At 43.3% G+C, this 16,499-nt stretch overlaps 1 protein-coding gene and 1 long non-coding RNA gene across 2 annotated transcripts in view; one reads left to right on the top strand and one right to left on the bottom strand.

The window, feature by feature from the left end:
* Positions 1 to 16,499, bottom strand: part of LOC135378216 (uncharacterized) — a 117,386-nt gene that overhangs the window by 88,948 nt on the left and 11,939 nt on the right. The window lies entirely within an intron of this gene.
* The window catches only part of LOC135378215 (uncharacterized), a 159,552-nt gene that overhangs the window by 135,259 nt on the left and 7,794 nt on the right, over positions 1 to 16,499 (top strand). Inside the window, exon 2 of the mRNA XM_064611160.1 lies at positions 13,744 to 13,871. Within this exon, the coding sequence (XP_064467230.1) occupies positions 13,864 to 13,871 (8 nt within the window). The 5' untranslated portion in view covers positions 13,744 to 13,863. The remainder of the gene's footprint in view (positions 1 to 13,743; positions 13,872 to 16,499) is intronic.

Here is a 16,499-nt window from a genome sequence, read left to right as displayed (position 1 = left end):
TATCTGGCTTGTCGGAACAATTTGTTGAAATTGACTGGAATCAATCAGAAACTCTGGAACTTACATCTGGTGTACCAAGGCACTGTTCTAGGGGCCATGTTGTTCCTAGTGTATGCAAATGACATCGTTGATTGTGTATATTCAGATGCGCAAATTTGCTTATTTGCTGATTGTACTTTATTTCACTGTATTAAGTCACAGAGTGATCAAACGACCTTGCATAATTGTGTTTCCAAAATATGTGACTGGTGTGTGACGATTGGGGCATCAGAAACTAAACTGCTTTATTGACAATTTCAAACATAATTCCGGAAGTTAGCGAATATAAATATTGAGGGGTCACATTCACTTCTCGCCTGCGGTGGTCACGACATATTCCCGTTGTATGTTCCTCAGCCCCACGTAGCTTCAAGTTTCTAAAACGAAAGTTAAAGTATGCCTCAGCTAATTCAAAACTTGTAGAGGGTGAAGAGGAGGAGACGGGCCAGAGGTGCAAGAGGAAGTAAAATAGAAAGGATTTTATTTGGAACGTTCTGGAAAGGAACGTTTGTAGTTTACCTGGATAGGGTGCCGCCTCAGCGGCCAAACATCTCACTACATCATCATTACTTATTTGTTGTTGTTGTTATTACCTGGTTGACTTAGGCTTTTGGCTTACAATTCATATGTCAGATCTAAACTAGAATCTGCAATTGTTTGGGATCCGGCCACTAAACGTGATATTAAAATGTTGGAGAATGTACGCAGACGGGCAGTGATATTTATTTTTCACAAATATCGTAGACTTGATTCTCCATCAACATTAGTAAGTGTAAATTATATTGCCACTGCAAACAAAAAAAAAGTTTTTTCAAATTACGTACGTAGGACCCTTGATAGATCAACATTTATGCATAGGATGATTCGAGGTAATATGACGAGAAGCACAAAACACCAACATGTCTCGGTCGTGTTAATTTTTGCCAGAACTAATATTTTTCAAAATTCTTTTTTGTTCGAGACAGTTGGAATTCATTTTTCATTTTTTTAAATCAATTTCTTACGTTATGTCATTTTGGTGCTTATGGTTAGCAGGTTTCACTTCAGGCCGGTAAGTCCGAAAGACGGCTCTGATATTTCGGTAGTAGTATTTTTTGGCTATGCTTAGAAAAGTTGATCCACCGCTCGCTTTCCGGATGCCACGAAACACCTCTCGTCAAGACGATGCATTAATTCATCGGATGCGACTCAATGTGGCTTTTAAAGCTCAGTGGCGTCACAGCTTGAGACAAGTTGGATGCCGTCACTGGGGTGATCTGGAAGATCTAGAGCACATCCTTCTCCGTTGCTCGCACTGCCAACCTTCCCGAACCACATTTTCCGTCTCTCTTAATCTGCTGGACTCTCGCCCCCTCTCTTTGTCAAAATTGCTTGGTCCATGGCCAAATCCAGTCCACACAACGTTCTGCCCTCAAAGCTCATCTGACCACCGTAGGATATCGGTCCTCACTGTGAGACGACTCATTATTTCATTTCCCACATTACCACCAGCAACGGGGTAGAGTATAGCGCCCCTGGCGATGAAACTCCCCATTCTTCATCTTAAAAAATAAAGTGTTTGTTTTGTCAATGTACGGGAAGCGTATGTATGAGGAAAAAATGACTTCTGGCAAATATATTTCTGTACAGGAATATTTATATACTATTTGGAGATTTGGTGTGTATAATTTGGTTGCGATGGTGATGTGATAAGTTACATTTTGGATTACGTTGCAGGTACAGTAATACTGCAGCTGCAATGTAATCCAAATGAAAACAGATGAAAAAAAATATCAAGAGGATCTCTCTCACTCATTTACTTGGATAAATTTATCGAAGTCCACTGCTGAGTTTAGCGATTTTGAGCGTCAGTCCCTCGAAGCGACCAACTCTGATTCCGTACGAGTTTGTGACAGTGCTGCCTAATGAAAGAGGGTTTGTGTGAAACTAAATTTTTCAGCTTCAAATGGACGACTAACGAACCCGAAGAAGCTCGCCCGTACTCCGCCATGTATAGCTCCACACGGCGAGGCCCCCTCCTTGAGCAGCTGTCTGTCTTAGTTGTTAGTTGTTCGCGTCCAAGTTCTTACTTTGTTTTGTAATCAGAGATATTTTGAAAACGTTTCTTATCTAAAACTTACTTACACGAATAGTGTTATATTCATATTATATCAGTAAACGAAGTTGTCGCATTTTTCCTCTCTACATCTATGTGTCCTGCTACGCGAGTATACAGGGTGTTCAAAATTAACCTTTCACGAGCGCTACGCAAACACAGCGATGACAGGAAACCGGATGATAACTTTACGCTACTTGTGTAAGAAACAGGTGCTGCTAATTATGTAGCACCTGTTTCTTACTCAAGGAACAGAAAAAGTAGCACCAGTTTTCTTTTGTTCGCTATTTATAAAGTGCTAGTGAAAGCTTAATTTTGAAAACCCTGTATAACGTGTGCCAAGTGTCTATTCATTAATAGCCGCACATATAGAGACTATGTTCTAGATAGGCAGGTATAGAACAAAAAAAAATGAAGACTTAGGGTCCACCAGTAGGCCGCAGCGACCAGCTGCTTCTTCCCGTGAAGCTCGGCTCGTGAGAGCACTGATAAGCTGAGTGTCAAGCGGACAAGACTTCCTACTGCTCGGCTAATGGCTTCTGACCATGTAATTTCCTTACATCCTTGCCTGTTTAAAATAAGACACTTTTCTGTTTTTTTTTTCTTTTTTCTGTGATAATGTTTTAGGCATGAGATGCAAGTGTCCGCTGCTGCAGTTTCAAATTAAGGGGACGAAGGCACCGAGTGGTTAGGATGGTCGCTTACCACGCAGAGGCTGAAAGATGACCTTCGTCCTCTCGGTTTTTCCTTTCCCGAATTTTCCTCAGACGTTTTCGGACCAATTGTGGGTACACTTCCGTGTGGAGTATGCTTAGAACGCGCTATCTCTTCGAGGTACTCGTTGGCAGGTGCACTTCCGCCTCGTACCATCATTGCAAAGAGGCTGTGGCTCATTTTTTCACTATTACTCGCATAATCGAAATTTAAGGCGAACAACAGATACATTAATGATGATGATGAATGGGGAAATTCGCCACATGAGGTGCGGCACACTACCCCAAGGCGCGATGGACAGGATGAGATGTGTCCTGATGATGAGATGATGAACGACGCTGAATAGGGGTCGATAGTCAGTGGAGTCAGTGAGACAACATCAACAGAACGCTAGGCAAAAACACAACACACAAAAACACACACACAGCACACAGATACGCAGGCACATCATAATTTGAGAGGAGACCGGTGTCCCGGAGAAAAATCTGGAAGTACTCAAGAGCTTGGCGATGGTTTAAGGCGAAACTTTAGATCGAAAAATTGAAAAAGGCTTCAACAAGGCGTCCGCGCTGTCTCGTGTGACCTGCGCGATGACTGTGGCTACATTTCAGTGTGACTCCTAAAAGCTTAGCAAATTTCGCCCGCTTAAGTACGTGTGATGAGAAGCAAGCGTCTAAGTTCTCTAAATTTCACGATTTCTGAGTAGGGTGCAGTACAACATAGCTCGATCTTCCAAAGTTAGGTGCCAACCTATTCAAGAATAACCAGAGTGATAATTTGTTAAGAACTAGGTTCGCTTCATGAAAAAGGCCTTCAAGTGTTCCAGTAACAATAAATATATTGGTGTCGTCTGTACAAAGCGTGCTGTCGTTTGATATGAATTTTGGGCAAATCATTTATAAATACCAAGAAAATAAACGGGACCAAAATTCAACCTTGAGGGACACTCATCGTACACTTAGCAATAAACCTTGATGTACACTGAACAATGAATTTGATTGAAACTTGCAAATTAAAACGTGTTGCTTTCTCTCATTCAAGTAACTTCTAATCAACCGGAGCGGTAGCCCTCTTAGTCAGTATTGTTCAAGTTTCAACAAAAGTATTTCATGATCGATATGGTCAAAAACATTCGTTAAACTTATAAAAGTACACACGGTAAGCAATTTTAAATTCATTCCGTTCTTTTGATTCTCTCCCATTATGTTACTAAGTAGGTTCCGTGGATTCTGTGGATCTACCTCTTCGAAATCTAAACTGAAACTCTGATAAAAAGATTATGATTTTAGAATAAGATGTCAGCCTGCATATGAGTAATGCTTCAATTATTTCGCTGAGCGATGAGAGTATCACTACAGGTCTGTAATTTGAAGTGAAAGTTTATCGCTTTTTCATATATTGGAATAATTTTCGCAGCTTTCAATTCCACTGTATGATCCTCAAATCTTTTGCTTCGTTTAATATAAGTACAATAAGGTATAGAGAAGACTTGTCTTAACGAAAAGTAACCCCGAGACAGAGAAACACAGAGGCAATCAAAACAAATTCTCGAAACTATCGAGAATTTGTTGTGGCTGTCTGTGTATTCCTCTCTCTCGGGGTAACCTTTCGTCTTGTTTCACCAGTTAGCCTGCGCTTTGAGTCTTATCCACAAGACTTGTCTTCTTGCCTATTATTTATTCGAGAAAATTAGAAAACAAATAAGTGCACTTACACAAAGAGAATTGTGCAATTTTTAAGTCAAGCTTCTTCGGTAAGTGATCACTAGGTCAGACACTGCTTATCGAGTAGAGAAGGCAGAATAAAGTATTATGTGGACGCTGAATGTGTTACAAGGTTTCTACTCGTCCGCAGGGATTGGCGGTTAGCTTCCCAGGCAGTACAATGTATCGAAAGTCGAGTGCAATGGGGGTGGACGATAGGTGGAAGGCCTTGAACAGACCCGTGAAACTAAAGGACATTGATAAGACACATACCGTGCACCCACATTGCACTCGACTTTCAGTACATTGTGCTGCCTGGGTTATTTCGATCCACTTAGACCTGTTGTCCTTATACCCGTGTCATATACGGTTTAGATTTATTCGCACGCAATTCTGTGGCGCGGTTGCCCGTTGCCGGAGGGAGCCATTTATACAGCGTGTATAATTTTCTGCATCAGTACACCATTCATAAAAGCATATAGCAGAAGGAGACGCTTTTATCCATTACTGAAACCCCAAAACTGGGGAAGAACGCAGACACGAAGAAACACATACACGACACGGACTAGATCTCAAACACAGTCACACTTTAATCACAAACCACGAAGCATACACTCATGGAGGAAGAAGTGGGGCAAAGTGGGGGAGAGAGTAAATATTTTACCTTGGGTGTGAAAACCAAAGACCGATACAATTCCTCGAATTATATACTTACCTCCGTCGTCTCCTACAACACTGTTTCACAATTTCAGAGCTGGGGGCTTTTATAAACGTTGGCATTTCCTTGAGTTTGAGGAAGGAGTAAAACAGAGTGGACGGCCTTGTCCACTTCTCTGTGTCTCCGTCTTAACCCCCTCCTCAAACTCAAGGAAATGTTTATTCCGTCACATCAGCTTACTTGTATTTCGCTACTTATTTTCGTTCCTTAAATGTGTTTGCTCGTCAGACATTCTCACTAGAGCGTTTCAACAACAACAATAAATGAATGAAGGAAAAGTAACGATGACATGGGATGCTTCTCCACTCAGGTTGTAGGACCCTATATCCCGCTAAAAAGTAAAAGAAACAGCATAAAAAAAAAGTGAATTATCTTCCTTTCGGACGCCGGATTTTCCGCAAACTTGTAAATAGTACGTCGGATTTGTGTACGCGTATTAACGAGACAGCCGATGAGTACGTTTACTCGACGTCAATCCCTTTTACCTACATATGGAGAAAGGGTCTTTTGGGTTCCCCCTGCCGTCCAAACCGTGAGAGCGTCGCTGCGTGTTGGCATATGCTCAACGCAGGAAAATGTTTTTAGCTACGGGGGAGTGAAAGCGGCGTGCTTTCCAACATATGACGAACCCAAAACTCACGAAGGTCGTCACTCGGAGATGTTCGTACGATACTGTTAACTCCTCTGTCGACTTGAGCAGCCTATTAGTGGGAGGTTCCACTCGCCAGGTAACGTTATCGAGCTCATTATTGTCTTTTCTGCTAAGTGCATTCTTTTAATAGCAACGAATATGTTGACTAGTGTGAGAGACTGTGCGGCAGACGTTCACAATGCGGTACGTGTTTCGTTATGTTGCAAATCTGACGCTGTGGTCCGTTGTTTCTGAAGCGTATGCAATTGTAAGCGAACGTAGCGTAATAGCTTCGTTTGATTGTTTTTCTTTTTTAGTTACGTTAAGAACCGAGTTGTTGATGTGTCGACAGTGTGCATGCCAATGTATTTTGCCTCAGGTTACTGAAGTTAATTTTAGTGAAGTTATTTGTGCTGCGACCCACTCGGCTGAGCCGATCCCTGCATAAATCAGCTCAGCCGGGTCAGTCGCCGGGCCGGGTTACATGAGAGGCGATCTCCCGATTGGACTGTCTTCACGACAGTTTTAGGCCAGTTACTCAGTGTAGAAACTTGTGAACGTCTGACCTTTTCAAATATGGGTCACGTGATTTCAGATTATGGAGGGATTTGCATTTTCAACTGGGTTGATCACTGGGTTAATCACTGGAGCAGGTGACGCTGCCAATTTTCTCCAGTTGCCAACGTATAAACGCACTCCTTCATGTTTTGTAAACAACGAGCATGTTTTTACCGGATAATTGTTATAAACGCAAATGTCGGAATGCTGCTCCACTACTTTTATGTCTGTACATTGTGGTATTCTCGGGAAAGAATTCCGGCATGCCTGATTGTTGTTGTTGTCGCAACATCCCTCGTCAAATCTAATCGTTACGTTTCTTATGACATCTACCGCTTACATAATTATGCGCATCATGACAAAGGAATTCTGCAAAACAAGCAAATAAAAAATACGGCATAACGATTCTTCCTAGGGGTTTCTGAGAATTCAGCCATAATTATATGGCATGTAACTCGGCATTAAAGAACTGAACGAGAAAAAGGAAAACTATACGTTAATAACTACAACCTAAATCATCTAGTATTTAAGACCTCCTGATGTTGATCATGGGTGGGCCGAGGATTCGCGGATCTCCGCTCATCTTCAAAAGGTTTTTCTTGTACATTTCTCCCCTTTTATTCACTGGTTTTATTTCCATAGGAAAAAGGTAGTACAGAAAAAAAAGCAACATGAAGCAACTTCATAGCATCCATGCCCTCTTATACCAGGGTAGCAGCGAGCAAAAGAAAAGAAAAGTACAGTTCTGAGTAGGCACATGTCTTGGCCAGAATCACAGGGTCAGACAATACAATGCTGGATTCAAAACAACGCGCCTATAATGTGACACTCGTACAAAATGTTTTTTCAATGCATGCACTTCTCGACATAAGATGTGTTGGTGACCCGTTATAAAGGTAGGTATTTAAAATACGTGGAACATTATAAGCTAGCATTTGCTTTCCGTGTTCAATTCTGAATGTTGGGATATTCCAATTGAACTCATGTCGCATGTGATATGTTGTGGTATGCCTACTTAGTACAATTGCTAAATATCTAACATAAGAAATAAACACGTCACCTGCAAAACTTAATTTCTTAAAAAGCGATAAAAACCGGGCTGTTTGGTGGTACATCTAAAAGCGATAAAACCCCGGTGCAGGGGACACGAAGAGACAACACAGACGAAGCACAGTGCTTTGTCTGTGTTGTCTCTTCGTGTCCCCTGCACCGGGGTTTTATCGCTTTTAGACTTAATTTCTTGACAAGAAGAAAGTCGTAAACGTCCCGTACCCGCACAACGTTTAGGTCACTCAAGAGAGGTCCCGTATGCATAGCATACAGAACGTCTGCAACGCAGCGAACGTTTAGAAGAGTAAAGGAGTATGTGGATACTGTGCTCTGGTACTCTGTATGTAGTGGATCTTGTACAAGCTTGATTTTAAACGCATTTATATGAATGTAATATTATGCGCACAACAATACGCGTTCTAAGGTGATGTGCAATGCTGTCGCAGCCATATTTGGAGTTGTGCGTTCTGAAGGAATCGTCAGTGATGAATCAAGTCAAAAGCGCAAGGGAGCCAGAATGCAGTGAAGATATTACTGACCTACAGGTAGTGACGTCTACGTACTACATGAGAATAATACAAGACGCGGACAAAACGGGGGACGACGCACGGACGCTCCACTATCAACAAATTTTACTGGACACGGCTCAGTACCTATAGAATGTCAACACAGGTGCCCTCTAGCGCTCCACCATCCAAGTGTACATTGTACAACCCCCCGACAGATAACATATCTTGATGCGAATCATACTGTAGACATTTAGGTGCATTTCATGTACACGTGGATGGTTGAGCGCTTGATGGCGTTTTTTTTTACGTACTGATGTAACCTTATCCGTCTAGTAAAACTTGTTGATAATGAAGCTTCTGCGCGTCGTCAGCTGTTTTAACCGCGTCTTCGTGGCTCCAGATACTCGTGGATCCAGATGTTCGCAAATGCAGTGACACCAACGAGCCCAAACCCCTGTCCTGATAGATGTCTACGTACTAGCACTGTAGAACCGGCGTAAGCACATTCATTATTTCTGGTGTGAAACCTTGTCCGCTCTGCACGCAAACGTTGGCATTGGAAGAGTCTCGAGAAGGATCCAGTACCTTTCTGGGTAACGGGGGATCTCAGAATGGAAATAATATCATATGTGCTAATCAAGATATGCTGCACTGTTAAAAACGAAGGCGTCAACGATGCCATCTGGAACGGCCAATGCAGTGAAAGAAACGAGGATGTCGTAAAAAAAATATCGTTATCAACGTCATTCTGTTGCAGACCCCAAACTCGGGCGTCACCAAGCTCCAAAACGCAGCTACTTCTACTACTACTACTACTACTGTTGCAGGTTTTATGTGCGAATTATCAAACGCTATCCAAGAACTATTTTCCTTTTTTGTGTGCCCGTGCACGCGTGCGTGTTTATCACAACCAACACTAAAATATTGATAATTTGCGCGTTGTCCATACAATTTATGAATAAAATGGATGGCTAAACCTTGACGAAATATGACGCTTCTCCAACAATGCTGTTCTGAAAGCGAGTGGTACTTCCCGCAAGGCTCGAAAGCTGTGCAGTCAAAGCACCCTTTACAGGAACCGCTTTTTTTTATTTCGTGTTAGCGCCGCGAAGCAACTGTGGCTATGAGCGGCGTACAGACGTGGACAGATGAAGAGAGGGCAGCAGAAAGGAGTGGGGCACAGGGGGGTTAGTATGCGTCCTGGGCAGACTTCAGGAGGAACTTTGCCGACATTCGTGTGGAAAGTCTGCCCGAAAACTCAAGACAGCACGGTCGGTGCGGGGATTCGAACCCGCGTCACTTCGCAGTCTCGGGCAGGAAAGCGATCACTCTAACCACTATTCCACGGGAGCTGGCGGGAACCGCTCTACCACGCAGTTTGCGAGTAGTAGTAGTCGTCTATCGCTGTCTTTCGTGCAAGCTGAGAAGCTGAATTCTCCATCTTTCAACCAAATATCAAAGAAGAGCCGCTGCAAAAGAAATAGTTGAAAGTAAAAAAAAAAAAAATGTGCACATGTATTAAACCTTCTATCAGAGCCAAGCGGTAAAGCGAGCAGAGACCTTCGAAAGCTGCCCCACCCTTCCTCGAAATGTCATCACGGTCTGTTTTCTGATAAGCACCTTGGAGGATCCACATTTTCTCCGAGAATTCACCTCGGATCATGTCTCATTTTCTTCTCAGCTCAAATCGATCCCCTTAAAAAGCGACCCCAGCCACGCGTCCTTCTCGCTGCGGTCATTTCATACCGCTCCTATACGGGAGGGTCACACAGCATTCGTTTATTCCGTCTCGTCAAGTGTAAAATATGTGACGCGTGGCACCTGGACGGTTAATTACCTACCAGAGAGGCAGATTGGATTTAGGGGTGCCGCGGCTCACACGGAACAAAGCGCGCACGAGGACGCCTTCACTCACGCGATGTAATATACTGCGCAAGTCATTGTTTTCGCGTTCTCGAGCCCGGAATTGGCCCGAAAAGTAATTCGCGGAAATTTGCAAGCGCGAGACACGAGACAAAATGTTCCATTTTAAGCTCCTATCACTTCGAGGGACGATCTCAATGTTTTCTTCGTGGCGCGCGTTCGTGCGAGTAAGGGTGGGGGGTGGGGGGGGGGGAAGGAGATAGGTAGAGGAAAAGCTGGTGTGCCCAGAAAGCATTTCGTTGCGCGACGAAATAACAGGCAGAGGAGAAGGAGAAGAGAAGAGACACGAAGGGACGAACACAAGACCCTCCGTGTCTCTTGTCTTTTCGTATGGTCCGCATTGTACAAGAACGGGAAATCAAGCCAGTTATGAGTTATCAATGAAATAGTGAAGCATCCACGCTCTAAAAGACACACCACCAACAACAAATTTATTGTGATGATGATTGGTGGGTTTCATTCATCACCGCAGGCGCTACTCTAAACCATTTCCCGCGAAATATAATGGTGAGTCTCACAATGAGGACTGGAACGGGGTAGAAAGGATAGTAGCTTTTAGGGCAGAGCACACACAACTTCGCCACATGACACGTCGAACACGGTATGTGTGATACCTATGGACACGTTCGCGAGTTTTTGGTCACGCGAAAAATAGCTCCACGCATGAAACGAGTCTTCCACGGAAAGTATGGACGCTTCTTGTCATTCAGGCAGAATATCACAGGGTGCATTTGCGATGTCTTCATGCAAAGGATGCCCTGTGTGAGAGAATGTCGGCGCGGTTTTACACATGTTGTCGACTGCCGCAGGCCAGTGAATAACGTATAATTAAGGGTTCTATGAGGTAAAAGTGTTAATTGAAGTGGCGGTAACCGCTCAAGCTTACATCACAGGGACGCATGCAGAGAACGTACTTGTTCGGTATGATTCGGTTGTATGATTCTATTTCACCGGTGAAAAGAAATTAACTGTCTAGCTTATGACGAATAGCAATGTACAGATTAAGAATAAAATATTAATTCCACGATGTTTCATTCTTAGTCTGTATGATTCTACATCAACATTTAAGCTCAAGTCAGTGTTGTTGTCACGATTGCAAGGAAAAAGTGAAAAAACTGATGACAAGGTTTTGGCCTACGACCTCACATTCCCAGAAACTTTATGCAGCGGACCTGACGTTGTATAGTCATGAGAGAACTGATGGTCTGAGGGTGGAACAACATAGAAAGGACAAGCACATACAAAGCCTCAAATTCCTACCATCTTTCATCGTTGTATAGTCAGTTGGAGAATAATTAAAAATCAGGGTCAAATTTCCCTAAGGTTTCTTTGTAGTTTGTGCCTCTTTGAGTTGAGTATAAAAGTTGAGTGCCGTTGGTTGGTTTGGAGCGTGGAAAAATAAAATGGGGATTGTGGCGCTCATGAAGAGCGTCGGCTACTCCAGTTCAGATAGAGATGGAATAAAGTAATACCCCTGATACACGGGCAACCTTCGACGACCATTGAAACCAACTGCCTTGAAAACCGCGCGTAGCTCCAGCAAGCGTGTAATGTGTCATCTTCTAAAAGGGCATTGAATCCAATGCAGCTTGACAGGTTGACACGATACGCGCTTGCTGGCGCTACGCGCGTTTTCCAAGGTAGTTGGTTTCAACGGTCGTCAAAGGCTGCCCGTATAACAGGGGTATAACAGGGGTACACGTGACAATCCGAGGCTTTCCACAGGCGCCATGAAGGGAGTGTGCGTCGCGTTTTGCGCCTGCGTTGGCTGCAACAACAGTTAGTGTCACAATCATAATCATAATAGAGATTACGTTTTGCGTACCCGCACCGCTCGCACACTCCTTCGACGGTGGTCCGCTAGGAATGTCTCGTACAAGTAAAGTGAACATTGATAAATAAAGGAACAAAAAAACACACACACACAGCAGACATGGTAGGTCACAGTACATCCACCTTGCTTGGTATGTGTAAAGAAAACTACACAAACTCCTGCATGGATTCTAAGTGCTATAGGTCGTCGCGTCGCGTGGTATGTCTCTCTTCGATGCATAGTCACTTAATAAGCTGTCTTCTTCGTTAGACGAAGAGGACTGGCTGCTTCTTTTTTTTTTTTTTTTTTTTTGACCGAAGCAAAGATGCAGGATTGTCTGATCGCTCTCCGGACACCATTAGAGTATTCGGATACTGAACGAATACGTACGTCGCATTCTATCGTTCGTGCACTTACTGTTGTAATGAGCCTTGGGCTTTTTTTGTTTCTTCTTTCAAATAATCTCTGATAATCTCTTATATTTCACGATGAAATTGAGTTACGTTTCCCCTTAAAACGCGTAGTTGCCTTTGACGTAGCAATACCTCGGCATTTCGAAACGGAATAAATCGAATAATCAAAAGAAAAATCGAAACGATATGAGTTTCAGTGCTTCCGGTACTTTGAGACAAACTAAGAAGGCGCACTGTCCACACAGCCTACTCGTCCGCATAGTTCTGTTAAACGTTGCCGTCCTCGATACCTTCTTTTTGCAAAAGAGAACGCAGTTGATATTGTTACCAACCGACTGTTCCTGTCCTCACATGGGCTTCCTTGAGCACTCGAAATATACAGGGTGTTTCAAAAAACGTGTCATTCGGACTTTATAAAAAAACGGGGCGACGGAAAAATACGGGGTAAAGGGCACTTGTGTGGCAACTGAATTTGCCATCTTGCAAAAATATTTTCATTTAATTTTAATTAAAATAAATTGAATTTCCCAAGTCAACCTCACATTTTTTTATAGAATTAGAGAGCCCGTAGCGAACTTAGTCAGATCCACTAAGAAATCCGCTCGATATTGCAAATGGAACTGCCCAAAAAAGTCCCGAAGTTGAGGCTGCAGAGTTTCGGGTATTCAACAGCGCACCAAATCAGTCGGAAAAATGCGCGGAGGGCAGGACATGCTCCTGCCCCCATGAAGCTAGAACAGTTTATCGCCGGACCGGCATGCAGCACATGACGCGCAGATAACAAGGCAGGTGACATTCCACCATACGTTGATAAGCGGCAAACCAAAATGATTCCGCCTCTTTTTTCCCGCCCTGTGTTTTTTCGACCTTCTATCTTTCATGGGGGCAGGAGCATGTCCTCCTCTCCATGAATCTTTGCGTCTGATTTGGTGCGCCGTTGAATACCCGAAACTTTGAAGCCACAATTTCGGGACTTTTTTTTGGTAGTTCCATTTGCAATATTGAGCGGATTTCTTGGTGTATCTGACTAAGTTCGCTACGGGCTCTCTAATCCTGTAAAAAAAAAAAAAAAACGTTAGGTTGGCTTGGAAAATTTTGGAGTTCAATTAAAGAAATTCAATTTATGTTAATTAAAATCAAATGAAAATAATTTTGCAAGATGGCAAATTCAGTTGCCACACAAGTGCCGTTCACTCCGTATTTTTCCGTCGCCCCGTTTTTTTATCAAGTCCGAATGACACGTTTTTTGAAACACCCTGTATACCCACAGCCGATTTGAAAAACGCGTCTCCAAAATCAGAATGAAGAAGGCCTTCGGTACTCAAACAGCTACTTAGATGGCAAGGAACGCCGTTTCACTTTTCTATTCAGTTTCTATTCTATGTTTTTTTCTTTTTTTTTTTTTTTTTTGCCAACATTCTCATTATTCCGAATTATCGTATACGTATACGTTCGGCGTCGCACACAAGCTGTGCATGCGCAAGAGCTTGAGGTTTACATGCGGACAATTTTAGTGCGCCCGTGTCTTTATCTTTTTTTTTTTATGATTAGTATATACTCTGATACTTTGTGTGCAGATGTGTCCACGTCTATAAGCAGTAATGCTGAATTACTACACTGGGAACCACGTCTGCGGCAGGTGAACACCACTTCGACCCTGCTCAACCAAGGACCATGTCAAGTGAAAGATTCCTGACATGATTTTGTGAGTTCTTATACTTACTCATACCAGGTGAATGTAATTTTAAGTATTATTACCGAATGTCTAAAGTTTAAGCACAATGATGATCCGTGAAAGAGGAGACAACAACAACGAGACCTGTGATAATATTTGGGGGTTTTATGTCGCCAGAGAGCTATAGGGCGACAGTAAACAATCTCTTGTATTCTCATCAACATGAGGTCCACTAGGTCATAGAGTCTACTAAGACAGCCGCTGTGAATCGCTTACGAGCTCACGATGTGGCCGGAATCGTCACGAATCGTTATGGAAGCCATTGCGCCTCACAACTAGGATGGTATAAGGATCACTGTAAGCCCAATCCGCAAAAAAATCACTCCAGTGTCTTTCAGTCTCTAGAGAATTTTAGAAAAGGCTACCCTGGTCCAACTAAATTGAGGATCGTCACTGGGCATGCTGAGAACCGAATCTGTGTTTTGGGGACACACGCTATTTTTCGAAAATACTGGTACCCAATAACGGCGGGTACACGAACTCACCCCAATGTGAACTTGCGTCACCCTCGTGGGGCGCTAGATAGTGCTGAGAGAGAGCCATGGAAAAGCTCTCGCTCATTCATGCTCACCTGCTCATATGTTTCGAATGGTATTAACCAGCCAACACCATGAGATACTAACGTCATGCACTGCGTCATCAACACTACGGCCAAATTATGGACAAGCGCAGCCACCGCGGCGGAAACTTTCACCAGATGACAGAATTGTAGAGATGCGTGTCCCCAAAACGATACTGTCCGAAATAAACCATATCGAAACAGAAAGCATAGAGTGGCGCTTGTTTTCTTTTTTGTGTGTTTTTTTTTTCTGCTCGGAATATCTGCATAGTGCGCCTCGTAACTCCAAAATGCGATTTTGACAGCGGATACCCAAGGCAGAATCTACAGGCAGAACGGGCTCTAGATGTTTTACTATAGTGCGACTCGACGATGGTCAATGCGTGTGGCGGTAGTGAGTGGAGGTATGTTTGAGTGTGTAACTTAAATGTCCCACCTCTCATTCAACAAGTGAAAGCATTGGAAAGGAATATTTCGTTTGCGAGGAGCCGAGAATTCCAAAGCGAACAGGCTACCACGGCAATGCAGCAACGTCGTTGCCTGGCTGAGAGAGTGAAATTTAAATGGACGCAGCATTAGCTTGAATCCCGTTGCTAATCAAAGTCCGCCTCGAGTGCCCTCATGCGCCTTCGAGGGATCATGGACCTTAAATTTGCATTTTATACTTACTTCTATGCATTGTTGTTCATTGTATTCGGAGTCGGTAACTTATGCAAAATACAAAATAATGAGCATTAATTGCCACACATGTCCGCATGAACTATAACAGGAAAACAGAGAGGATAACATCTATTTGCCTCCCGTTCCTCGCTTCCACCCTCCCTCTCTCTCTCTCTCTCTCATGTTACCCCTTTTCCGAAAAGCAGCAGTTGTGATAATGAAGGAAGGAATATACCGCTACGACTAATAATAGTAGTACGACTAATAATACTTACGGTGCTACTACAGCAGCACCACTACGTAGAACACTTGCCCAATACAACGGTGAGGCGGACAGGTTGTTCCGGGCTCTGAAAAGGTATCTGACCTGCCCCTATATGGTTTGCCCCTAGACTTCCTTATCGAAGCACGCCAGGAGTGGGTTTTAGCCCTGCTCGCCGAAGCGTCATCGTGAAATGTCATAGGGTGAAACATCTGGACCATAAGCTAGTTGACATTGGATCAGGATGAAATAGGACGCCTCGTTTTTTCGTCGCTATGGTTGAGTGGGTTTTCGAGCAGTTTTGGTAGGTAAGCTCTGGTGTACTATATAACAATTTCTGGTGGTAGCCTAACCAACTGTGGCCAACGTATCCTGATGAAATCTTGATCCGAAGGCGATCATGAAAAATAATGCAGGTTATCTGATATCTAGAATTGCCAAAACATTATGAAATTGCTGAAATGCTGGCCATCTCTTTTCGCGGATGACGTATATGACGCGTGCAGTGGTTTCTCCTACGATCGCAGTTGAAAACCACGCACTTGTTGCTCAGTCTTGCAACTCGTTTTGAGGTGACCGAATGAAACCGAAGAATATTTCATTTTGTTTTCTTTGAGGTCCAACTTTGAGGTTCGAACAGTTGGACAAGCTTTCGATTTGTTCAACAGGTCCGAGCAGCTTCTCACGGTTCGAGGTAATTGAGCCTCTGTATGCAATAAGGGGATAAGTCGAAAAATCACAAACCGAGAAAACTGCAAGTGAATATTTGGTGAAGTAATTGCAGATGAGTTTCCCCGAATAACCCAAATGCAAAATGTGTAACATATATGCATGTGTCTACTCTACATGCATGTCCCGTTAGCATCGTTTCTGGATGTGTGACTTAGCAGAAATTGAACAAAACACAGCAGCATGACATATCCCCTTTTTCTATATAACACCGCACGCACAGGGTTTTCGTGCAGGAAAAAGTTTTCACGAGTCGGACTTCCATGGTGACGCCAGGACGGGCGAAGTCACCTTTGTACGGTGAAGCAGCCTAGATCGTGATTATCATGCTGCTACACGAACACAATCTTGAAAATAATGCTCTGTATGGCCAGCAAAATATGACTTA

Source organism: Ornithodoros turicata, chromosome 1 (genome assembly GCF_037126465.1).
Source record: "Ornithodoros turicata isolate Travis chromosome 1, ASM3712646v1, whole genome shotgun sequence".
Lineage (NCBI taxonomy): Eukaryota > Metazoa > Arthropoda > Arachnida > Ixodida > Argasidae > Ornithodoros > Ornithodoros turicata.
The sequence above is the reverse complement of the archived record's forward strand: the minus strand, read 5'-3'. Positions and strand labels throughout refer to the sequence as shown.